The 25,752-nt window shown below is 41.2% G+C and overlaps 1 protein-coding gene across 1 annotated transcript in view; it reads left to right on the top strand.

Annotated features, from left to right (window-relative positions):
* PRLR (prolactin receptor) overlaps positions 1 to 24,194 on the top strand; it is a 138,771-nt gene extending 114,577 nt beyond the window's left edge. The window contains exons 3-10 of the mRNA XM_040977458.1: positions 9,621 to 9,721; positions 12,658 to 12,790; positions 14,157 to 14,326; positions 17,364 to 17,533; positions 19,076 to 19,217; positions 20,751 to 20,850; positions 21,351 to 21,420; positions 22,609 to 24,194. Of these exons, the coding sequence (XP_040833392.1) occupies positions 9,652 to 9,721; positions 12,658 to 12,790; positions 14,157 to 14,326; positions 17,364 to 17,533; positions 19,076 to 19,217; positions 20,751 to 20,850; positions 21,351 to 21,420; positions 22,609 to 23,628 (1,875 nt within the window). The 5' untranslated portion in view covers positions 9,621 to 9,651 and the 3' untranslated portion in view covers positions 23,629 to 24,194. The remainder of the gene's footprint in view (positions 1 to 9,620; positions 9,722 to 12,657; positions 12,791 to 14,156; positions 14,327 to 17,363; positions 17,534 to 19,075; positions 19,218 to 20,750; positions 20,851 to 21,350; positions 21,421 to 22,608) is intronic.
* The last annotated feature ends 1,558 nt before the right edge of the window (positions 24,195 to 25,752 follow it).

Below are 25,752 nucleotides of genomic sequence, written 5' to 3'. Positions count from 1 at the left end.
CAATATTGAAGATGGGGCAAAATTGAAATTGATTACTTAACAAAGGAATATTCCTATCAGTTCTAGGAAGGTTCTGTTTGCATCATGCTTTATTCCCAGAGCCCTGCTCATACCTGGTGCATCACAGATGCCCAGTTAATATTTGTCAAAGGTTGGTTGGATGCATGCATGTATGCATGGGCAGATAGACAGCCTAGCTACTAGGAAATTGAGCCTGCCATTTTCCGAAAAGATTTTAAAAGCCCTGAATCCGAGTTTTCCTTCCCCCTTTTCTCACATTTTCTCACACAATGAATCTGTATTGAAAGTATTTCTTGCCTCACTTTTAGATCCAGCCTGAGTAAGAACCCTGGCTGGCAATTTCCTCCCTGAGTGGACAGGTGGCTTTTCCTGCTAAGAGAGAGATTCTAAGGAAAGCTGAGTAAAATGGAGGCAAAAGGGAAAAATTGAACACAAGAAAAGCAAGCAATTGTCTCGCTATTTTTTTATAAGTAACTCAGACATTTTGAGTGAGGGAGCAAGTTGGAAAGAACATAATGTACGTGAACAAGGAAGGGTGACTAAGTCAGGTACAGACAGGATGCGCTTGTACAGCATATAGCACAGAGGAAAGTCTCTGCTCAGATTCAAACATCCTGGCAGTGGGCAAGGAGGTGGGGGGTTACCCCTCAAGCCTACCCACCCTTTTCACCTTCTGCTCTGTGCCCTCCACTTTAAAGCTTCTAGAACCTTCCTTTTTGTCTAACAAGGATCGACAGAAGCCTAGAGGCCAGGGTAGAATAAGCACACAGCTTCCCAGAGAGAATGCTCCAGAACATATTAGACTCTCCTTTTGTAAGATAACCCAGCCCTTCTCTGAGGCCCTGGAAAAAAAATGATTTTTTTCTATGAAATTGCCTTTTACCCAATTGTCAGAAGCTTAATGGCAAATAATGGCTATTTGCCCTGGGTGTCTTATATCACTGTAAGGCTGACAGAGTGACAGAATTCAGAGAAATGGAGCTATTCTTAAAACCAAATGTGCAGGCTGTGGGGCATTCAGAACTGTTGAGACACACGCATGTGCTCAAGCGACCCACGGCAGTTCACACAGGGAGCTTGGCTGTTAGCCACTACTGCAGATGGCACCACAAACAACTAAGCAGTTTCTACATTCCCCCTGGAGGTACTTGTGCCAATGAATGGCAGGTTTTCATGAGGGAGCTGTTTTGGTGGTATCAATATTTTTAGTGGGATTTTCCCCCGTTACAAAATAAAGCCTCATTTTGTCTGGGATTTAGTGATGACTTGTTTTATGATAAAAAGGCAAAAAAAACCTCATCCTTTTCATTTCTGAATCACCTTGCAGTGAGAATCTATCAGTGAATATTTCCAGTCTTCTGTACACACGTGCTGTGGCAGGTTTTAGAACTGGAATCAAACCCACCTCCATTCCTGAATCCAGTTTTGTTTTACTTTGCTTATTATTTACATATTTCCATGCTTCCATATTTTATTGCATTTTGAAAGCTAGATAGTATTCCAAGATATGCCTATGGCATGATTTAGATTGATTTTTATTATTTGATATTTAGATTTGATAGCCAATGTCTTCTTTTTATGAATAATACTGGGGTTAGGGGTAGGAATCTATTTTTTTTTTTTTTTTTAGAATTCCCTTTTCAATTCCCTATTCCTTTAGAATAAGTTTTCACAAGTTTATTTTCTTTTTTTTTATTATTATTTTTTCATTGGAAAGGCGGATATACAGAGAGGAGAGACAGAGAGGAAGATCTTCCGTCCGATGATTCACTCCCCAAGTGAGCGCAACGGGCCGATACTATGCCGGTCCGAAGCCAGGAGCCTCTTCCGGGTCTCCCACGCGGGTGCAGGGTCCCAAAGCTTTGGGCCGTCCTCGACTGCTTTCCCAGGCCACAGGCAGGGAGCTGGAAGGGAAGTGGGGCTGCCGGGATTAGAACCAGCGACCATATGGGATCCTGGGCGTGCAAGGCGAGGACCTTTAACCACTTGCGCCACCGTGCTGGGCCCACAAGTTTATTTTCTTACAGTGCATGTATGTTCTTAAGGCTTTGGATATTTGTTATCTGAAAGTTTATGCCACTTCACATTCAAAAGAAAGAAGTGTTTACATCCTACGATGCCATCCTGAAATTCAACAAGGCAAAAAAGAGAATGAAATAAAATGTTTTACAGGAAAATGTTTCGAACACTAAAATTTTACTAGAACACTCATTGCCGTTATCACCCATTTTTACACCAGAGAGAAAAGGCATTATCTCTCTCAACCATATGTTCCGTTGATGGACATCCTTATAAGAGCACAGAATCCTGACCAACTCCATTCTAAATGTAACAGACACCCATGATGGTTCACTTACTCAGAGCCATTTATTAAGCACCTGCTATGAATTAAACTGTGTAGATAGGAAATACATTTTTTTAAAAGGCAGCTTCATGAATTACATGAGCTTCCACCCTGTGGGGGCAGAAATAGTCAGAGGGAATGAAAGAGACCTTCAGATTTATTATCAGTGCCATGGTAGCTTCCGGTTCTGGGTGCTCTGTAGACAGAGCATTCTCCAACTTACCTGAGAGCGGGAAGAGGAGCATCAAGCATGCCCCTTCCTGGAGGAGACAGAAGCTGCACCTGGGAAGCAATTGCCTTTCCCTAGAGTAACCAGGTATCAGTCCTGGTGGCTTCTGAAACAACAGAAAGAAATTACATTTTTCCTGGCAGCCATCCTTCTGCAAAGACCATTTTTACGGGGCAAAGATGACTGAGCCACATGGTGGGAAGGCTAAGACCCCTGTGGGAGGTACTTGGAAGCACACTGGATGGCTAGCACTTCTCTTTAAATTGTACTGATGTTTTATCGAGAGTGTTGCCAGGACATGGCACAAAAATGGATACTGCTCAGAAGTTCCCTTGGTTGTAAAGTGAATCTGTTATGGAAAAGTGCTGACATCCATGGAAAAGCTTTGCAAACACAAAATAGAAGGTACAACTTATGAATGATTTCAATCATCATTAATTGATCAATGCTAACATGAAGGACTAGCGCCTCTGGAAATCAGCCCAATGTGAATTTTCCACCATCTGTCCAAGGTGTGTCCTGGCCAGAAAGACTGAAAGTCACCCAGTTCCTATTCATGCCTTAAAGCCAAAGAGATTAAGTGAAAACAAGACTCTCTGAGATAAAACATGTTCCTGCTGTGCTATGGTGAGTGAACTGTGATTGGATTTAGAAGTGATGCCTGCCGCCTTGGGGGAGCATTCAGCGTACTGCTTTATTAAAGTGACTCCAGTGCAAAGGCTCATCCATCACAGCATGCTGACTTACCCTGATGAGGTCACACCCAGGAAACCTTGCTGTAAAAGTCCTCCCCGTACAGCACAAATCCTGAGGCAGCTTGCATTTGGACCAGTGCTAGCTCTGCTAATCATCTTAGGCAGACAACATAGTTTACGTCTATGCATCTTTACAGAGCAGAGTCTTCAAGTTCTGCCCTTGAGTGGGATTTTTACGGGAGAGAGTTTTATAGGAGAGGAGAAGGAGGGTATGTTGAATCAGAGATAGACGTTTGACAGCATACTACTTGTGATAGCTCAGATACCATGTTCTGACCACTGCCAGATTCTAGAGTAATGAACATTTCGTATAAAAGTAATTTCCTGTGGAAAGTTCCAGATGCGCCCTACTAAAGTGCATCTCAAAACAGAAAATATGAGGAAATGTGCTCAGGAGGCAATAAAATATAAGCTAAATAATCATGGTGCCTTGGATTTGACAACAGCCTGCTTGTCCACCAAAGGTCCATGAGTTAGGGCTCAGATCTCCAAGCCTCCCGTTATGGGTTAAAGATGGAATTTAACCTAGTTATGGTGTCTGAAAGTAAGAATTTAGAATGTAATTATATTGGATTAGGCTATTGGATACATATAGCTGTGTCATTGTTGCTTTATTTTTTTATTTTTGTTTTTTTTTTAATTTTACTTCTTTTCATTATTATCATTTTATGATACAGTTTCATAGGTCCTGGGATTTCCCTTTTGCCCTCCCAAATTCTCTCCCCCTTCACTGAGTTCCCCTGTATAATTATGATAGCATATTTCATCACACACAATCATATGTCTAACATATGTCCGTATTTTCTAAAGGTTTACTTATTTTTATTTGAAAGGCAGAATTACAGAGAGAAGGAGAGACAGATAGATCTTTCATTGGTTGGTTCACTCCCCAAACAGCTTCAACAGGCAGAGCTGGGCTGCTCTGAAGCCACAGGCTTCTCCCAGATCTCCCACATGGGTGCGGGGGCCAAAAACTTGAGCTATCTTCTGCTGCTGTGCCAGGCATGTTAGCAGGGAGCTGGATAGGAAGTGGAGCAGCCAGGACTCAAAGCAGCACTCGAATGGGATGCAAGCATTGCAGGTGAAGCCACCAGCCTCAGGATTATGGTTGCTTTCTTAGGAGAATCCACACAGAGTCCTGGTGATTAGCACATTGTCTATTTCCTGGCTCATCATGAGATTGTTCCTCCACTCACTCCACAACTGTCAGCATCCCCCTTCATCAGTTTCCACACCAATAGGGTGACATGATCATAGACTATGAACCTCTAGAACTATGAGCTGAAATTAAAACTTCTTCCTTCATAATTCCTCTCAGTAAATTTGGCCCATAATGTGGTGATTAAAAATAATCATAATAGATGATCGCATGAACCAAGGTCCTCCTGGGAACGTCCACAGACAGATGTGTAAACGTGCTACCAGTTCTATAGGCAGATAGGACAGTCCAGCTCTTTCAGTGCTGTGACTACATTTGCCCAAAACCAGAGTCTTCATCTGCCACCTTCGGGCCAGGGTTCTCTTGGTAATACATCCCCAACATTCAATGTCAACATGAAGGAAGGAAAAGAATTTCTCCTTAAAACTTCTTCAGATTTTGCTGTCAAAAACTGAAAAGCATTCTATTTCCAAGTTTAGTGTTTGTGATACTGTCATGGGACCAATTCTGTATACATGGTTTTGTCCTATACTTTAGAATCTTTTCCTATTTTTCCCATTTTTATTCATTCACTTATTCGTCCTGTATTCAGTGAGTCTAGACTGTTGGCAGAGCCTATGCAACAATCTTAACCTAATCTGAAGTGGAAAAAAATCCCTCCTATTCCTGTCCCACAATGAGCAGGTTACATTCTTTATTTTCCAAACAAAATGCTGCCTCTCTGTATTGAAAAAAAGAGTTAGACTCCAAGAAGTCACAGAGTACATGAGGGCTTCAATCCCTTTTATTTTAGCCTTAACCCATTAATTCCAAGTAGAATACAGCAGGTAAAGATACCAGGAGCCAGAGATTCCCAAAGGAAATGCCTGGTGTGGAACTCAACAGTTAATGTGGAGCTCTGTATTCAAAATGTATTTTTTAGAACAAGACATTTTTCATTTCTTGCATAAGGAAGATTCTTGAGGTGTAATTTTTGTTAATAGGCAATGTGGCTGACAGTGTACTAATCATTGGCTGTAGAGAACCAAAGTTAGCAAGGATCATAAAGTGGTTAGAAGATACGTAATGCTTCTCAATGTTCAAGTCTTTATCAGTCAAAAAAAAAGTTTGTCAAATGTCCACCAACAGTACAATAAATGAATAAATCATTGCATTGCATTCAGTGTAATATGAGTGAAAAATCAATGAAATGCAATAAAAATAAATTATGCACAATTGCATGGACCAACAAGCATAATTCATTCAATAATGTGGAATGAGAGAAGCTATGTACACATACTCCAAAAATTCATGTTGTAAAATTCTAGTTACATAAAACTTTGAAGCAGACCAAGATTATCTGCAATGCTAGAAGTAGAATGAGTGACTCCTATTGGAAAGGGCAGACAGAAATTGGGAGGAAGTATAAGTTGGATTTATGGGGATATATTAGTTTTCTGTGTTTTACCCTGGTCTGGAAAATCTATTACATACACTTGTTGACAACTATTAAATTATGAATTACACACACTATTCATTTGGCAGTCTTTAAGAAAGCCTTGGACTGGGCTCTACTTGTCCACTGGGAAGTTGGGTTAGCAAGAGCTAAAGAGCTCTCAGAACCCCTGCATGTCCATGTCATATCTATTTCTAGTCAAATGTTGGGACCACAGTGGCAGATAACATAGGAGAGAGCAGAGACTACTCTCATTCAGGGATTGCTGAATGGCAAATCTCTGGACCAAGTTCCACAAATGAGAAAGTTGAGCTCATTGGCATTCAGAATTGGCCTCCAGCAGGATGGACCAGAATGAACACTGAGATAAAGGTTAACAAAAGTACCTATAGGAGGAAGGTGGTGGCAAGAGGTTTATTGGGAGCTCAGATCTATCATTGTTAACTCTCAGGAGGCCACAGTACCAGCTCTCCTTCTATGTACCTTCCCTAATGTGAAGAATGAAATTAACCCAAGACCATAGGACAATTGACTGTCATTTACCAACTGGGGAGAATAGCTCCAGTTTCTCAATCAGTGTCCTCTAAGAGACTTGACTTAATGAAGGAGAAGGTTTTGGGGGAAAGGGGGTCAAAATAGGATTGGCTTTGAGGCAGAAAAACAAAGAGATGTTCCAGGAGTCATATCACAGTTGGGCATAGCATAATGGGATAATTTTTTGGTAAGGAGGTAATATTCATTGAAAAGAGTAAAAGGGAAAAGCATCAATCTAGGAGAGTCTTTGAGTTTCAGAGATAAGCAATCAAAGGCAGAGAGTCAGGATGAAGGTGTGGGTCTTGTGGGCTTCCTACAAACCTGCTCTACATGTCCAAGTATAATGGCTTTAACCCATAGTCACCCCATGGAGTGAGAGAGGTGAGAAGCCCAAGATAATTTTTTGTTCTGGGGTTGAGTATGTAGGGACTGATGTTTTATTAACTGGACTACAAATTCTTTTACCATTTGCTACTCTAACATCTTGAAAACTAAGTTGCAGAACCTTGCTGGGCATTCAGCCCCAGTTGGGGTGAATAAAGAGTGCCATGTCTGCCTTTGATCAAGAGCTCGCTTGAAATTGAGGGTGGATTCACAAAGTCATACACCAAATCATCGCTTGTCTAGTGTCTGCCAGCCATTGAGCATGGTCAGCACACAAGCAGAGGTGTGCTTAACTCTGGGAACCCCACAATATGCAATCAGATTGACATTGAGCATAGCTTCCTTTGAGGTGGACTGTCACCATTGTCTTTCCCAGTGGAGGTTTACTTACCTGCCCTGTGTGTACCTGCTAGAGGTAAGCTGCAAGATGAGCTGGAAAATCATTACTGAGAAACACAACAGAATTACTATGAGTATGTCTAATTTCCAGGAGATTTAGGTATTGGAATATACATGATAATGACCAGATTCCAGGATATATCTCAGGAAATCCCGGAGAAAACTAGCTTTCTTTTAATCTACAAAGTGCTTTCTGGAGTCATTTTTACAGGAAAAGCTTAAGTTACCAGAGTTACTTTGATCCACGACCAATGCTCAAGAGAGAAGCAGCAAATGATAAGATCTACTGTTGCCTATCACAACTCTGTTACCCATGTCAATATTTCTGCTCAAAACATATATAGTACTAATTTGGCAAGCTGTCTGGAGAACATCTGACCTGACCCAAAATACGTGATTTATAGAATGTTGCTCTCTAACATTTTAATGCAATGCCTAAGACAGCAGGGAAGCCTCCAAAGTGGGAAGGAACTAGAGCAACTACAGTCTTTGGCCAGCACCCCATCACCAAACCAAGAACTCCTGCAGGTTACAGGTACATAAGGTAGCTAGATCATTACAATCCAGGGGCATCGCAAGGCAAGCAGCTGAGATTATGTCTCAGCTCTGGCCCTCCTGTTCTTGCTCAGGACTATGGGTTCCCAAGATTTGGCCTAGGACTCATCTTGAGTCTGTGCCTCTGTCTCCACTGTCTTCCCTCCTGGAAGGGAAATAATTGCACCAGCCATCAAAGACTTCTCACAAGTCAGGATGACTTTATCGGCTTTTCTCAGCTTTGCTCGGTTTCTCTCTTTTGTGGTCTTGCAACTGATATTTATGAAACCTCCTTGTTCTTCAGTTGGAAAGAGAGGAGAATAATCTACTCATGGGACTGTTGTGAGAGCAAATGTGGAATTTCAATGGTGAAGGTCCAGTGCCTAATCCATACCATAACAGGTGCTCAAGAAGTGGTAGACATGATAACAAATTCATTAGGAGCCTTTTATGAACTGGTTTAGATTAGAAAATTCTGAAGGGTTAGCTGAAGAAGGAGGCTTTGTATATTCAACCATGGAAGGGTGTTTTGGAGGAATCCTGAAAGCATGAGTAGCAGATCCTCAAAGCGCATCCTACTGATAGAATCTGTAAGAGACTGATACTCCATTACTCCATTACTGAATGCAAGGAAGATATTTGATGGAACCTACATGCCCCAAGCTTCAATGATCACTATGACTTCCACGTATGACTACGCCTCTGTGGGAGTAATGGCAAATGGGAAAAAGCTTCAAAATGTTGTCAAAAGAGTGATGTGCAACTGTCCAGTGGGGAGCAACCCATGTTCAGAAGAGCCCATCATAGGCTGGACTTTTAAGGGGCTTGCCCACCAGCAGTCCTTTCAAATGTCCCAAGATGGGCAGACTTACCCCCTGGTTATTTCTTTTCTTGCTTTAAAAAGCAATAAAGCCTAAAGGAAAATTTTCAAGCTGTGCATTTCTGAGAATTTACACTTAATTCATCAAATCTATTGTTTTCTAAGAGTTGTTTGAAGTCCAGTAAGACTAATGAGGCTCCCCCCGCCAAGGTCTTTAAAAATCCTTTTTTCTAAGAAGGGCATTTCAGGGCTTTGAACGTTGTTCCAAAGGCAATAATAGTAATATTAATAATAAATTGCTCAAAACTCATAATCCCTGCAGGTTCAAAATCTACTTAATCCTCTGTACCCAAGGGATTTGAATTATTGCTGCAGTTTATTTTCTCTTATTTATGGCACTTTTCAAAGAAAAAAAGAAACCACATGGAAATACACTGCAACTCATTGCATATAGTTCACTTCATGGCCCTACCCATAGCCCAAAGAACTTCAGAACCTTCTCAATCTGCATCTTCAGGGGAAGCTCCCCTGGCTTGAGTGTATCAACGGGTTCTGTTAGGGACCTGTGGTGTTGACTTGCCAATCTGAAGACTTTTGGCAAGTATATCAGAAACAGATCCCCTTCCTAGAATGGACCTCTTGGAGAGCAAACAATTTGTGCCACAAAAAAAAAAAAAATAGGGGCTACAGTGCTGGACAACAAATGAGTGGAAAGACAGCAGTTTTTCTTTGTCTATGTGCAGAGACGCCAGGGGCCGCGGCTCCCCTTGAACTCTCTGTGCTGTCTTGGGATGACCTCTGGTGGTGGAATTTCTCCCAGCGTGTGCGAACCACAGCTTCTGAGCCAAGCCATCCCGTGTTACATTTTCCTACATTCCTTTCCCCCTGTTTTGTCATTCATATTAAGCAAGGAGCAGGCGTCCATTGCAAAAACCCAGCATAGAGTGGTGCATGTGTCTGACCAGACTGGCATCTCAAAAAACTCGCCTGCTGTCTTCTCTTTCAGTGAGTATCTAATACAAGAAAGGGGAGCCAACATGAAGGAGAATGTGGCATCCACGATTGTTTTGCTCCTGCTACTTTTTCTCAACATTCGTCTTTTGCATGGTAAGTAACAGACTGTCTGGATGTTTTTCATGCCCTGGGGGGTTTGGCAAAGAAGTCTTCGCGTCCATCAGAGTCTTCTTGCAATGCAGTTATGGAAAAAAAAAAAAAAAGAATGTGTTCATGTCATGTGCTACTCTTCAATTCTTCACAATATTTTTCAGCAAAAGTAATGAAATTAAGGAGATGGTCTTGTCTGGCTGCCTTCTTCCACATTTGGGGAGGATAATGAAATGGCCCTTGGGATTATAGGAGCTGGACTGATTTCCAGTCCAGGGTCAGGCAGTTATTAATTGTAAGGTCTTGAGCCAGTTACCTAATCATTCTGGGCATCTAAATTTCAAAGTCAGGGTTGTTATGTCTCCTCCCCCCTGAGATGAAATAATGTACAGAGGAAATCTTTGAGTCAACAATAAAGGGCTACAAAAAAAAAAAGATGAATCTTACTGGTGGGAAACAGATACAACCTACCTTATTATCTGTACTAATGAAATGCAAAGTCTGCAACTGAATGAAAGAATGCTCACCTGTGTATGCATATGCCTGGCAGTCTATCCTTGTGCATTCAGGGTAAGCATTCTTCCATGCGCCTGTGTGTGTATTAACCTTTCTATATGTGTCTGATTGTAAATACTTCTCCGTATGGACCCGATCATGTACATATCTGTAGGCATACCCCATGTATTCCATAAGCATGTACCTTTTGCTGTACAGGCATGTTTTGCCAAACACATGATCCTATGTATATGTATTTCTGTAAGTTTTGAGTGGTGTGTGTGTGAGTGTGTGTGTGTGTGTGTGTGTGTGTGTGTGTGTGTGTGTGTTTCTGATGTGAGCTCTCTGTTTGGCATGTGTGAACATGCCTGTGTGTGCCATAGCTGATATACCTATATGTGTGGTAGCTGTGTGACAATCCCTGTGTTTTGTGCATTGAGGAAGTTTATTAGTTTTAACCCTTTCTTCTAAAGTAGGTAAAGGGAATATTTGTACTTAATTTTACAACTTTCCTCCACTTCTTGAGTCTCCTAAAGTCACTATCCATAACTAGTAAGATAAGAGATACTTTTTCACAGAGACACAAGGAGGAAAGCAAAATCAGATTAATCCATAAAAGAAATTCTCTGTGTTCCAATAATCAATAAGCCCAAATTACCTTCAAATATGCTCATTACTAAACCATAGCATTTGGAGTTTAAGAAAAAAAAAACTTTAATTTCACACATTTCCCCCTGTCCATGACAAAAACAAAACAAGACTTGCAATTTTGCCATGATTCCTAGGAGCATTAGAGCCTGTAGAGGCCTTTCCTGGAGTTTGGGCAATATTCAAAATGTTGGCTGAGCTGCCCCAGCTGACATTGGGGCCTGTGAGCCAGACCAGTAGAACTCCTGCATCCTGGATCCATCCTACACACCACGACCTGCCAGTACCTGATGTTCTGTCCAGCCACTTTGGCCGTACCTCCCTCTTCTCAGCCATGTGCTCTTGGTTGAGGTCAATCAGAAACTCTGACCTAGGAGTCTTTATGAGGAATCCAATGTGAGCAAAAGCAGGGCGTTCTGACTTGCCAATAAATAAACAAAAACTCTCCTCTCTGATCACAACTTCCTAAACCAAATGTCACGCCACCCAGCTAGGCAAGCAGAAGGAGCAGCTGGAGTTACAGAGGAGTGTGGTGGGCCACTTCAGCCCAGGTTAGATCAATGCAAACTTGGAGGTTTATTCTGTCTTTGGGCCAGACAACCACATCAGAAAAATGGAAACAAGTTTGCCAGGAGTTTTGGAGATGAGGCAACTAGAAATTATATCCCCTTGACATTGTATTGTCCTTATCATCTCGTTCTGACCTTCCAGCTTCCATCCTGGGACTGGATCCAGCTGTTAGCTATCAATGATATGCTCACAAATAGGAGAGCTACCCTTTCTCTTACCTCTTACTCTGCCTCCTACCCCTACAAGAAAGCCCCTATCCACTCACTACAAAAAAGCAGGGGGAGGAAAATAATAAGAGAAGAAAAGGAACTGAAACCCAACATTCAAAGACAGGAATGGGAGGAGTTGGTTCATGGTTACATAAATAGTATTAGAAAGATTATGTTCAAATATTCTTCAGCATGGAAGGGTAAGTGCAGTTTAGAATGATTTGTTGTATATTTCAAAGCGCCAGAAGAGAGGTTTTAAACATTCCTAATACAAAGAGTAAATGTTTGCTAATTAACCAGATCTGTCCTTAAATACCACAAACATATACTGAAATGTCACACTATGCTACACAATTCTTGTATGTCATTTAAAATAGGGACAAAGAGAATGAAGAGCTAGACCATAAAACTGGTTATAAAGTTAAGACTGAATGGAATCACAGACAGGTGAAGGGAAATGGGAGGAGAGAAGAGGATAAAGGAAGAGGAGGATGCCCAAAGGAGACATCAGTGAGAAGGTGTTGGGAAACAGAAGCCACAGGAGTCAAATGGGGATGGCAGAAAGGTGGAAATGAGTGAAATGAGGGCTGAGGAACCCAAGATCAAGTTATGGGATGATAGAGTGCCAGGAGCTGCCTGCTCCCTGGGACAATGCTTTATAATGCCACCCTTGTGCTATGGGAGTGGATCCACTATTGATGTTCTTATAGAGAAGTTGTTGGTATCTTCAGCTCAAAGTACATACACTCTGCAAAAAGGTTCTCTCTCTGTCTCTGTCTCTCTCTCTCTCTCTCTCTCAGAGCCCTGCCCACACCCAGACACTGACACCTTGATATTTTTTGAGTACCACACCTCTCCGCTGACTCACCCATTATTTCTTTGTTGACCTGAGTCATAAATTTGCTTCAGTCACCAATAAAATGGTTAAATGGCTGAATGGACCCCAGAACTGATTTCAACGTGTGGGGTTTTTGTTTTTGTTTTTTGCTTTTTGTTGTTTTGTTTTGTTTTTTGTAGGACTGTCACCTCCTGGGAAACCTATCATCTTTAAATGTCGTTCTCCCGAGAAGGAAACATTCACGTGCTGGTGGAAGCCGGGGATCGATGGAGGACTTCCTACCAATTACACACTGACTTACCATAAGGAAGGGTAACGACTGTGTTCCTATCCATACCACTCCAGCCAACGTCATGCTGGTTCTGAGTTCAAGTTAGCATATATACCCCCCTGGAATTACATCAATAAGCGTCATATCACAAGGAGACAGGAACATCGAGTGTCTGTGCCCATGTTCTCATGTCAAAGCCCTTCAAAGCTTGTTCAGCCTACATAAGTATATGAGCGCAGCAGCAATATATTAGCTATCTTTCCTGATCAGTCTGTGTCCTGAATGGAGGCTCATCTCAGATGTTCATCTTGAAACTTTGTATTATTTACACACTTCTTAGTGAACATGTTACTTTTATACCATCATAAAATTATGCAAAGCATCACTATATAATTTTGTACAAATAGAGTACCTTAGTTTTCATTTTTTTCATATCAATAAAAGAACCTTGTAAGCAAAGAAAAGCGGAGTAAGGAATTTTTCCTTGGCCAATTGCTGCTCTTGGGCCATCAACTTTCTAGAGGGCACTTGTAGACCTTGGGTGGTGGGGAAGATTAAAGATTGCCTATGCATGAGTTCTTTGTGGGACTCACAGTGACACCATCATGAAAATCCTGAAAGAGCCATATCCTGCCCTGCCGCTGCTCCACAAAGAAAACATTTAGCTTCTGGTAATACAATTGGTCCACTTCCTAATAACTACAGATTTTTGTGTACAGAACTGTCCTACCCATCTGTATTCCAAAGGGACATCATTCAAACAAATTTCAGGAACCCAAACTAGCAAGTGAAATGGAACAGTTCCCAAAGCTGAGGCTCCTACATCAGCCTAGGAGCACTTGAGTGAGCCACTTACCACCTGAAATACCCCCCTCCAGAGTCACTCCACTCTGTGACTAACTTGGCACATTCAACATACATTATCATCATTTTTTTTCTCCTTTGGGGTCTTTTTTTTTTAATGTGGTGGTGAACCTCAACGTTTTTAAACATGCTTTTAAGATGCATGTTCAAATGCAGAGCTCTAGCATGTGTGTTCAGGGGCAAAGTTCCCATTTCCCCAATGCAACCCAGTAGTCATGCCCTGAGAATGGAGGTGCCATAGCCATTGAAAGCACAACTGTCTGTTAGCACTAATGAGACACCTACAGAAGAAAAGAGTTAATGAGACGTGAAGTGGCTGCATCCCAGAAATCACCTTTCCACTTACTTCTCTGCCTCTCCCCTCTTTTCCTCCATCCCTGCTGACATGGATGGAGCACAGAAGCCAGAGATCCATATTCCAGATTAAGTTTTGTACTTGGACTGTCTGAGCCCCAAATGTCAGTGGTGTTGATCTACTAAGAAAACTCAAGACTGTTTTTGATGACGTTCTTATTCACTGCTAATACATTTTACTCCTTGCAGAGAATCAATCACCCATGAGTGTCCAGACTACAAGACTGGTGGTCCCAACTCCTGTTACTTTAGTAAGAAGCACACCTCGATATGGACAATCTATATCATCACAGTCAATGCCACCAATCAGATGGGAAGCAGTATTTCAGAACCACGTTACGTGGATGTGACTTACATAGGTAAGGGGAGAGGGGTGTAGGGTGGGTGAGGAATTTGTTACTTCAATATTTACCAATGGTCATATTCAGTTTGATTCTTCTTGGCTTTTAAATGGATCCCCATAAAGAAAGATGAGATAATTCACAATTTCATTGTCAAACAAGCAATTTGAAACAGTTTTTATTGGATCACCCATGACAGTTAAGCATTTGAAATCCATGGCCTTCCCTGGCCTTGTTCATCTCCTCTTGCACATAACATGTCATGTTATAGCCTTCCCTTACCAACCTTTCTCTCCTCTTCTCCCCCTGCAATCCATGTCTCCCTAGTGGAAATAGAGCCGCTCTGTGGAGAAGCAGCATGTTGAGGGATTATATATAGTTTGATATACAAAGGAATCGTCCATTTAATTTATCCTAATCATAATTATCAAACGCATATACTTCATAGCAATATAAAATATTATTTTGCAAATCAAGAATTGGAGAGTAAATGCTATTACTTGAGCAGCACACGGAAGGTCAAGATCTCAAGGACAACATTTGAAGAAGTCATTAGGAAGGTAGAACAAAGTGAACCTTAGAGATGCCTCTCGCTTTACATGGTTAACATCAAGCTGCAGGGCAGCTGGGCATACCTGCAACAGCCTTATGATTAGTGAGCAGAACAAACAAATTTCAAAGTTGAGTGATTGCTTGCCCAAGATTTGGTTTAGCCCTCATCTTGGAAAATAACCTATGCAGTCAGTAACTAGGTTCAACGTCACCCAAGTCTCCCTATTTTTTCTAACATAATCCAATAAGGAAAAAATCACATTGGGGTCTTAGAATAGTCTCTTGTAAATCCTCCCGTTGGTGTGTTCTCAGTGATTGACCCTAGAAAACTAGAGAAGTTTCCAAAACCAACTCACATACACATGAATATCTTTTCACCAACAAATTGTTGGAATAAGCACGATGATAGAAACTTAACTAAGTTTAAGAAAACCAAAAAGGTAACCCTTCTGACAGCAAAGAATAAAATAAACTATAATTCTATAAATTTATTAGAAATGTGGAATATTTAAGACCTCAAATTTTTACCTCCCAAATTGCCTTGACCCCAAGTGTTATAAATTTGAGGAAAAATAAGGAAAGCAAGACAAATTCTGAAATAAACAATTGTTCTATAGAATGAGATACATACACACATACAAATAGGCTCACTAAAGTAGTATATTTTAAAAAGCAAAATTAATAAGCATTTCAAATTTGTATTAATTCTGGAAAAGAAATCTCTCCTGAGGAATGCGTTGGGTCACATCTTTCAGAAAAATAAAGGAAGTGTTTTGGGAGCTCTGAGATAACCCTTCAGCCTACAATGTTGCTTACAGACTAGGGAAGTTCATTAGCAAACCATATATCCCACAGTGCATTATCTGTCTGCTCAACTCTCATCCAGTGACAATCTTCAATGCAGAATGACAAAACTGGCAGATAATGGCATAGAAATAAATTTCTTTGTTGTCACTGTCATTAGGTAATATTTCATTGTGTTAAAGACATCCAAAAGCAATGGTTTCCAACTGGTGAGTATTTTACCACCCAGAGGATATTTGGCAAAATCTGGAGATAATTTCACATTCCTCTGATTGAAGATGGGGACAGGGTGGTACTTACTCTGGTATATGGAGGTATAGAAGATACTGCACATCCTACCATACCTATAACAGCCCTACCTTTCCAAAACAAGGAAACATCTAGTACAAAATGCTGATAGTGTGAGGTTAGAAACTTTTCTTGGAAAGACTCATTCTACACATGTTACATGCATTTTTGCACAAATATTTTTTAAAGATTTATTTCTTTATTGAAAAGACATATTTATAGAGAGAAGGAGAGACAGAGAGAAAGATCTTCCTTCCACTGGTTTATTCCTTAAGTGGCTGCAACAACCAGAGCTGAACCAATCCGAAGCCAGAAACAAGAAGCTTCTTCCGAGTCTCCCACATAGGTGCAGGGTCTCAAGGCTTTGGGCCATCCTTTATTGCTTTCCCAGACCACAAATAGGAAGCTGGATGGGAAATGAAGTAGCCGGGACATAAACCAGCACCAATATAGGGAACCAGCACCCATATGGAATTTGGGTACATGCAAAGCAAGGATTTAGCCACTAGGCCATGATACCAGACCTTGCACAGATATTTTTAAAATCACAAACATTAATTGATAGATGTTTGACATAAAATTTATGTTAACTGATGTTTGTTTTAATAAACACACATAAAATAATCTTTCTTAGGCCTTTACTCAGGAATACACAAGCATTAGGATTAGTGCAAACTTGTTATCGTGCACTTTTCAGGCAGACATTGAGCACAGTGCCACATACATACATGATAGTGACAGCCACTATTTCCCTAGCTAGCACAGAGACTGTTTTGAGGAGGTCATGAGCAAATGGAGACATCATTACTGGCGACAGGAGTGATATGAGAGTGAGATAAGCTGACAGCCCCTCTGAGGGAGAAACCCACAGGGGCAATACTTACCGCACTCTGAGAGAAAGCATCTCTTTGATTTGGTTATCATTGTAAAATACACATGAAAATTTACCATGCTAATTATTTTTAATGTGTGATTCATGATGTTTGTTCTGATTCTCTGATATGTAAACATTATCTAGTTCCAGTTCCCAAATGAGGGAAATAACCTCTATCAGGTCCCTTCCTCATAATCTTCCACCCCCATTCCCATTTGCAAATCCCAGCTCTGCTTGTATCACCTTGTCCCTGTCATCATGAAAATGATTTGGATAGATACCCAACCCTGATTGGTAGAAAGTAGAGAATGTGTCAAGAGTAAAATTTTAGCTGCTTGTTATTCTGACCATCCAAAGTCTTGTTTTCAAGAAGCAATGTGACAGTTCACATCCTAAGGTACAGATGGCATGGCCCTTGTGGAAATGCAGTGGACAAAGGAGGCTGATAAATAGAACATGCATTCAGAATAGGGAACAGCAAAGTCACATCAAAGATACCAGCTATGAATATTAATGAAGTTTCTTTTCTATCTACAGTTGAACCAGACCCTCCTGTGAATCTGACTTTGGAAGTAAAACGTCCAGAGGACAGAAAGCCCTATCTGTGGATCAAATGGCTTCCGCCTACCCTGGTGGATGTAAGATCTGGTTGGCTTACACTCCAATACGAAGTTCGCTTAAAACCAGAGAAAGCAGCTGAATGGGAGGTGAGTCCAATAGAAACCTTATGAAGGAACCATGTTCTTTGGCAAGAACAAATCACTCGTAACTGAAATCAGGCTCTTTTTCCTAATTATTGGGCGACAATGTTATTAGCTTCTTGAAGCAAATGTGACCCACTCCAGTATAGAAAGACCTACCCATCCTCCATGGGATTAGAGAGGGTTTCTGGTACTGCAATCTGCTTTCCTATTATTCCAAACTCCTCCCTAAGTATATCTTAGCTCTGAGAAACTGTGGGAGTGCTTCGATAATACTTGAGGGTCAGGAGAGATCATCATCCTAATCTATCTATGGGCAAAAGCCACATCCATTTTAAAATACGTCAAGGTCTGAGCAACAGGTGAAGCCATCACTTGGATCACAGGAATCTTGGAGTGTTGGGTTGAGTCCTGGTGACTCCATACATTGGATCTAACAGCCTACTAGTATACCTGGGGAAGTATTATATAATGCCTCAAATACTTGGGTTCCTGTCACCCACACTGGGTGATTCACATGGAGTTCTGGGCTCCTGGCTTTGGCCTTGCTCAGCCATGATCAATAAATAAAAATAGAAAATTGAACATTTATATAAATACTTCATTGTAAAGAAGTAATGTAGTAACAAACATCATGACATTCTTTTACCCTTAAACTGTATAAAAAGAGTATTTCTGAACATATTCAAAATAATGGAATCATTATTGAAAACTTAGTTGAAATTCATTAATATCATCAAACAGCCAGTCCATACTTTAATTCCACCCCCCCCCCTTGCTGCTTTAAGAAGATGACTAATGTCTTGTTTGTCCCAGGACCACACACTGTGGCCGGTTGTTACAGTCCTTTGATTTCAGTACATGTGTGCCATAGGATACCAGGCCATTTTCCTATAGGATGTGTCACCATCTTGATCATTCTGATTTATTCTTTGAGGGGTCATTTGGCTAATTTATTTTGGCTCAGTATTTCCTGTGACAAAACATTAGCTCTAAAGATTTGGTTAGATTCCATTTGTACAGTTTTTAACTAGCATACTACATAGGAAATATGTACTTCACATTGAATTGTATCAGGAGAGACATAAGCCATCCTTCAGCTCCCCATAAGTTATGTTAAAACTGACCCCTGGAGTGGAGACATGACAAATTGATTCCTTGGTTATAAAGTTATATTTAATTCATGTGTTATCATTTCAATATGCATTAATATCCAGTTCTTACCCTTTGAGTAGTTTTAATGTCCATGAACAATCCTTGAGTTAATTACTTGATTAGAACTTAAAAAGAAGCAATTCTCCAATTTCATTATTCCTTCTACATTCATTGATTGGCTGTCTCTCATAAGGTAATGGAGGGGAGGGGGGATACATGTTTGTCTTACTGAAATAAATAAGTAAAACCTATTAAATTTTTGTCTGAGCAATCTTTAATAAGGAAAAGACTCAGGTCTGAGAGGGTGAGAAGGTGATAACAATATGTTCTCTTAATTATGCAACCTGTTATTTAGGGAAGGAACTACATTATAAATTATTTATGTTTCCTTAGATACACTTTGCTGGACAACAGACACAGTTTAAGATTCTCAGCTTGTATCCGGGACAGAAATACCTTGTCCAGGTTCGCTGTAAGCCAGACCATGGATTCTGGAGCGGGTGGAGCCCAGAGAGCTCCATTCAGATCCCTAGTGGTGAGTGTCTTCACTATCATTGGCTCATATCCTAAAGATTTTTTAAATGGCAAACCTGCATTAATAACTTCTAGTACAAATTGCTCTGAAGATGTACTAATGGGCCTGTAGTCTCTCTACCCACTGAAAAGACATTTGGAAGGGTTACATTTCTCCCTAGGTCATGGACAGTGGTGACTAGTTTCCAGATTATGGCTGTCAAAACTGTCTCAGTGGACCTAACTGGCAGTCATTCAGTCTTCCACATCTGCCACGAAACCCTATCATTTAAAGGGTCCAATCAAGGTCATTAACCAGTACTCCCAAAATCTATCTGATGGTCTCCCAATTCAACAACATGAACAGACATTTAGTTTGTGATGTGTATTTTGTATTGATCTAGCAGTTAAGGCACAATATGTAAGAGGCACTTAGTTCTAATAAAGTGCCATTAAATTTGGCAACTTTTATTCATAGCAGACTAATTCTTCTTGTATTTCTGAAATATTTTACAAATTCTTTGTCCTGTTTGGTCTTCCTAACCCTCTCAGATGTTCAGAAAAAATTTCATGCTTCGGGCCCGGCGCGGTGGCGCAAGTGGTTAAAGGTCCTCGCCTTGCACGCCCGGGATCCCATATGGGCGCCGGTTCTAATCCCGGCAGCCCCGCTTCCCTTCCAGCTCCCTGCTTGTGGCCCGGGAGAGCAGTCGAGGACAGCCCAAGGCTTTGGGAACCTGCACCCGCGTGGGAGACCCGGAAGAGGCTCCTGGCTTCGGATCGGCATAGTATCGGCCCGTTGCGCTCACTTGGGGAGTGAATCATCGGACGGAAGATCTTCCTCTCTGTCTCTCCTCTCTGTACATCCGCCTTTCCAATGAAAAAATAATAAAAATAAATCTTTAAAAAAAAAAAAAAAATTTCATGCTTCTTGGGGAATTGAAACAGGAAACTGAAACTCCATGGTGAAATTAGCAGAATTCCCTAGAACCACTCGGCATAGTCTAGCTCTTCTGATAACTTGCCAGGCAAAGGATGCTGGAAAAAAACGCTCAAGTGTCAGTCAGGACTTGCTTGAATCTAATCCTCCCCAAGATCATATCAAATAAAAGCACAGGATATAGAGGCTGTTGACCTGGGTTGAAGTCTCCGCCGGTACTTCCATATGATCATGAGTCAATTACTCTTTCATTCTCACCTGTAAAACAAGGTAATGTTTGTAAAGAGCCTAACACCATCGATGGTTTTGAGATCAAAGTTAACTTTTGAGATTAAAACTGCGGCTGATTATACGCCCTTGGAGGTTCCAATAAAAGAATATATGAAAGGATTTTGAAATTCACGGAGCACTATAAGACATAGTAAAATACATGTAGTGTGGAAAGAAGTTAAACCTTCCATTGTGCCTGTTTGGTTTGGCTTGTTCTTCAAATGGAGGGGGTGGTGTGGGAGGTTGGGGAAAGATTCTTTCATTTGAGAATTTTATTCATAGGCTTGTTTTGCTTTGTTTTTAATAACATGGTGTGTGATCAAAGCTTTGTGGCTGTTTGTTTTTTAGACTTCACCATGAAAGATATAACCGTGTGGATCTTTGTGGCCGTTCTTTCTGCTGTCATCTGTTTGATCATGGTCTGGGCAGTGGCTTTGAAGGGCTATAGGTACTGCATTATTTCTCAACCCTTCTCCCAATCATGGTTGTCAGGGATAATGGCCAAAAAATAAATAAACAAATGGTATAAAGATGATGGGAACCTGAATATAATCCACTCATTTTAGCCATTAGCTGCAGTGTTCAACCATAAGAAACCTTTTATCAGCACCAGAAAAAGTGGAAAAATGGACTCTTTGAGGCCAGTACTCCTTCCATCACAGGTTCACAGTTGTAAAATAGTAAAAACCTGGCAAAAACAGATGAAATCACAAGAAGCAGAAAGTCCAAATCAACTTCAAAACCACCCTCCTCTGCCTTTATCAAATGTTAATGAAAAACTCTAATTATTAATCACCTTCTTCATTGATTGAGTCTCCCATAGCTGGGATCTCTAATTCCCATTTCCCAACAACCTTGTAGCATTTGTTTTGGAGATAATACTGATCTCTCAAAAATTACACAGTGAAAACATGAGTCACTTAACCATTATCACAAATTATTTTATAGCATGGTGACCTGCATCTTTCCACCGGTTCCTGGGCCAAAAATCAAAGGATTTGATTCTCATCTGCTTGAGGTAAGTGCCAAAGCTGGAGAACATGACTCACTGCTTGGTAACAATGACCTTGGTAATCACATACACACACAGTCCCTTACAACACAGCCTGGCCAGTTTGATTCTCTTCCCACAGCTGTCTCTGTTCATCAGCATGTGTGTTAATAAAAAGATGCATGTGATGGGTTAGGGGTGGGTGGAGGGAGGAGAGGTCTTACAGCCAGTTCCAGAATGTCAGAGGGTAAAGAAAGCAAGCCCTGAAAACATGAAAGCACCTAGTAATGCTTGCTAGATGTATCAGGTCTTTGCATAGCATAAAGGCGAACATTTTGTGTAAATAATGAACTGAGGAAGGGGCAAGTATTTTGATGACCACAAACCAGGGGCCTACCATTGATCCTTCCATCCTACATTGATATAAGCTGCCACCAGAAGATTCTTTCCATGAGGCCATTGTAACAGAATATTCTGTTGAAATTGCTGAAGTTGTGGCACTCAGTAGAGTGGGGCTAGTATTTGTCAGAACCTATTTAAACTGATTCAAGATGTTTTGAATGCAAAGTGGGGTTGAGACATTTTAAATCTCCCTCCATGTTGAAATATAACATTTCATTTGAACTTTAAATTTAACAGTGATATACATACATTCATATGCATATGCAAATAGCTGCACATAAAATCACATGCCACTTGATAATCGTGGGGCCACTGGAACAAGAACAGGAAAAGTGAATGTCAGAGAATTTGGCTTATCTGCATTCATTTTGGTTGTAAATGTCAGACCACGGACTTGAGCCCAGGAGTCTGAGCCACTGGTCTAGGGCTCTTCAATCACTCTCCAGCCAGCATTGAGCTTTTATGAACATCTTAGCTACCTATACTGTCTACCTCACAATTCAACCTGCTGACCACAGAGAGTTAATGATAACATTTCTGTGTTAAAAATAAAAAGGCAATCTTAATTGCATCATCTTTAGTACTCAAAAGTAACCCACCCAAGAAGGTAGGATTATTCCCACTTCAAAAATGGAGAAGCTGAGATTCAGAAAGTAGTTTGCCCAAAGCAATATACTTTGCACATAAGTGAACAGAGCAGATGCCAGCACCTGACCTGTGTTAGAAGCTGGCAAAGAAGGCAAAGTAGGAGAAAGAGAAGGGAGGAACAAAGAGGGAAACTAACATCCAGCTCTCCTTGTATCTGTTCAACAGAAGGGCAAGTCTGAGGAACTCCTGAGTGCCTTGGGGTGTCAAGACTTCCCACCCACTTCTGACTGTGAGGACTTGCTGGTGGAGTTTCTAGAAGTGGATGACAGTGAGGACCAGCAGCTGATGCCAGCCAACTCAAAAGAACATTCAGGGCCAGGGATGAAACCCACATACTTGGATCCTGACAATGACTCTGGCCGGGGAAGCTGTGACAGCCCTTCTCTTTTGTCTGAAAAGTGTGAGGAGCCCCGGGCCAATCCCCCCACTTTCCATACACCTGAGGTTATTGAAAACCCAGAGAAACCCAAACCGAATGATCCCCGCATTTGGGAGCCACCGAGTATAAGCCTGGTAGACAAAATCCCTTATCTGAGCATCAATGAATCCAAATCTTCAACTTGGCCCTTACCACAGCCCAGTCACCACCACCCAAGGTCTCCTTACCACAACATTGCTGATGTGTGTAAGCTGGCCTTGGGCTCAGGAGGTACACTGGCTACTTCACTGAACAAAACAGAGAAAGATACTTTAAAATCCTCTAAAACCATTGAGGCTGGAGAGGAGGAAAGGGGGGCTAAACAGACAAAGGAAGAAAGCTCCCATCCCAAGACTGAGCGAGACACTGGATGGCTGCTGACCAAGGAGAAGCTCCCCTTTCTTGCTGCAAGACCTCTGGATTATGTGGAGATTCACAAGATCAACCAAGATGGAGCACTATCGTTACTACCAAAACAAAAAGAGAACGGTGACCAGACAGGGAAGCCTGCGGCCCCTGAAACCAGCAAGGAGTATGCGAAAGTGTCCAGGGTCATGGATAACAACATCCTGGTGTTAGTGCAAGACCCAAAAGCTCCAAACATGGCTTTGTTTGAGGAGTCAACCAAGGAGGCTGTGCCATCCCTTCCACAGAACCAAGCTGAGAAGGACCTGTCCAACTTCTCCATAACACCCAGCGATTGCAGACTCCAGCAGGGAGGGTTGGATTACCTGGATCCTGCATGTTTTCTGCACTCCCTTCATTGATCACTTGACTCATGGGATGATTGGTTCAAATGTGATTTCCCTTCAGGTAACACTACAGAGTCCATGAAATGCAGTCTACTAGTGAATGCTCAAGAATGTGGATAGAGTAACACTTAACTCAAGCTCACGGTTTGCTCCTTTTCATGCTCCATTTTCAACCACTTACCTTCTTCTCCAACAGCTAATTCCAGAACAAATCATTTGGTTTCCTAACTGTGATTTGTAAATTTCCCTTTTTGCTACTCGTTATGCAATTATGTGTCCGATGAAATAAAAGCACATGCTTCGTATTCCTGAGGGACAGTGCCGATAGGTATCTCCTCTGTGAAAGGCTTTCATGTCTTGGTTTGTGCCAGAAAGAAATAATATGGTCAAATGGCTTACCACAGGAAGAGGACAGCTATGTGGGAAATGCCATGAAAAGCACTTTTGAAAGCTAATTGCTTAATCTTTATACTACACTGTTATTTGCATTAGGATTATCCAATATAATTCATTTCAGGAAAGAATGCATTCCAAAATACCTGATGAACCATTTATGTACGACCTCGCACCTTACTGACGTATTGCTGTGTTAAGTATAATTTTTCTCCCCCTGAATCTTATTTTGTTCCAAAGCTTCTGGAGAATATAGTTTTGGAAAGTGAAATTTTCTTACACAAGAGGCAAATGAATTTCATGTGATGAATTCTTTTAAAATGTTTCCCTGCTTCATTTCAGCGGGATAGATAATTTATTATGCCCCTTCATCTTTTCTTGGAGAAAAAAAAATCCCAAAATGATTAATTTTAACTTAAAAGATAAGCAGAGCAGGATGCTACAGAAATACTGCCTTACTGTACATACAAATTCTACTTTCCTACAGTCCCGTAAGTGTAACAATGTATTTTTGAAGACTATTTTTCTATCACTTAGGTAAAATAAAAGACTATTTTCTATCTTCCCAGTACAGCTGTTTACGTATTCGGTGGGCACAATCTTTTCTGCTACAAGGTTATAATGACTATTTACAGCACATAGTAGTATATGCAGTTCCTATTTGTGAAGTAAAACACCATACCAACCCCAAACTCACTGGGAAAAACAAAGTGGGTAACAGAATTCAGTTTGCAACACCTTGTAGGATGGTGAATCTGATTCTATTTGTCTCTGAGACACTGTTTTTAAAAAGCGAAGAAAATGAAGAAGTAACCAGGGTTAAGCGTCCAGAAGGTTTTCCACCTTCCCTGCTCCAACCCCTCCCCCCAGGGGAGAAGGGGATCGCTCCAGGGGAGTATCTGACCTCTGTGGGGTGAATCTCCACAATACCTCCATGGAAAATAAGAGGGAAAACTTCTTACATCTTGCTTCAGAGAGATGTTTGCTTTTGTTTTATTTCTCTGAGCAGTTTTGGAAGACAAAAAGTATTTAAACAAAGCCAGGAGTCAGTGTCTCTCTGGGGCAGATCAGTTTGCAAGATCTCGACTGAGGTAGGACTATGCTCACATCAGAAGAGCCAAGGAAGAGTTCTAGGGAACAACGCTCCATGGAGAGATGAGACCCACTCCAAAGGTCAGGCATGGTGGCAGGCTTTCCAGGCCATTTCCAAGGGCAGCCCCTGCAGTCAGGTCCAATGCTTGGATCTTGATTCAACAGAAGCACTATAATTTATGTACTGTGCAAATTGCCTCCTTCTGTTTCTCATTTTGCCTATTGGCAAGTCCGCTATCTATATCCATTTACTAGCTGGACATGGAGAACGTGTCTTACCTCTGTGAGTAAAATATTCCAACTCCAGAAGCCTGTAGCAACAGGAAATTGTCCAAGTACTTTCAGTCCCCCAGATCCTCCATTACCATGTACATGAGGACAAGCGGCATGAGCATTGCCGGGGCACTGTTTGGAAACTGTGTTTGCAGAATCTTAGGTCCCAGTCAAGACCTATATGATCAGAATCTGCATTTTACTGAAATCTTCAGGCAATTCAAGTGCACATTGAAGTTTGAGAAGCTCTACTCTAATGACCATTTCCACTAAAGGTTATGTTGGCCCATGGAAACAATCCTGGCTTGGAACATGTATTCAAGTCAGGATGGTTCAAGATTTACAATTCTGCCCATGAGAAGAGAACCATAACAGCAAAAC

The sequence above is a fragment of the Ochotona curzoniae genome, unplaced genomic scaffold, assembly GCF_017591425.1.
Source record: "Ochotona curzoniae isolate NIBS_2020 unplaced genomic scaffold, NIBS_Ocur_1.0 contig_2754, whole genome shotgun sequence".
NCBI lineage: Eukaryota > Metazoa > Chordata > Mammalia > Lagomorpha > Ochotonidae > Ochotona > Ochotona curzoniae.
The sequence above is the reverse complement of the archived record's forward strand: the minus strand, read 5'-3'. Positions and strand labels throughout refer to the sequence as shown.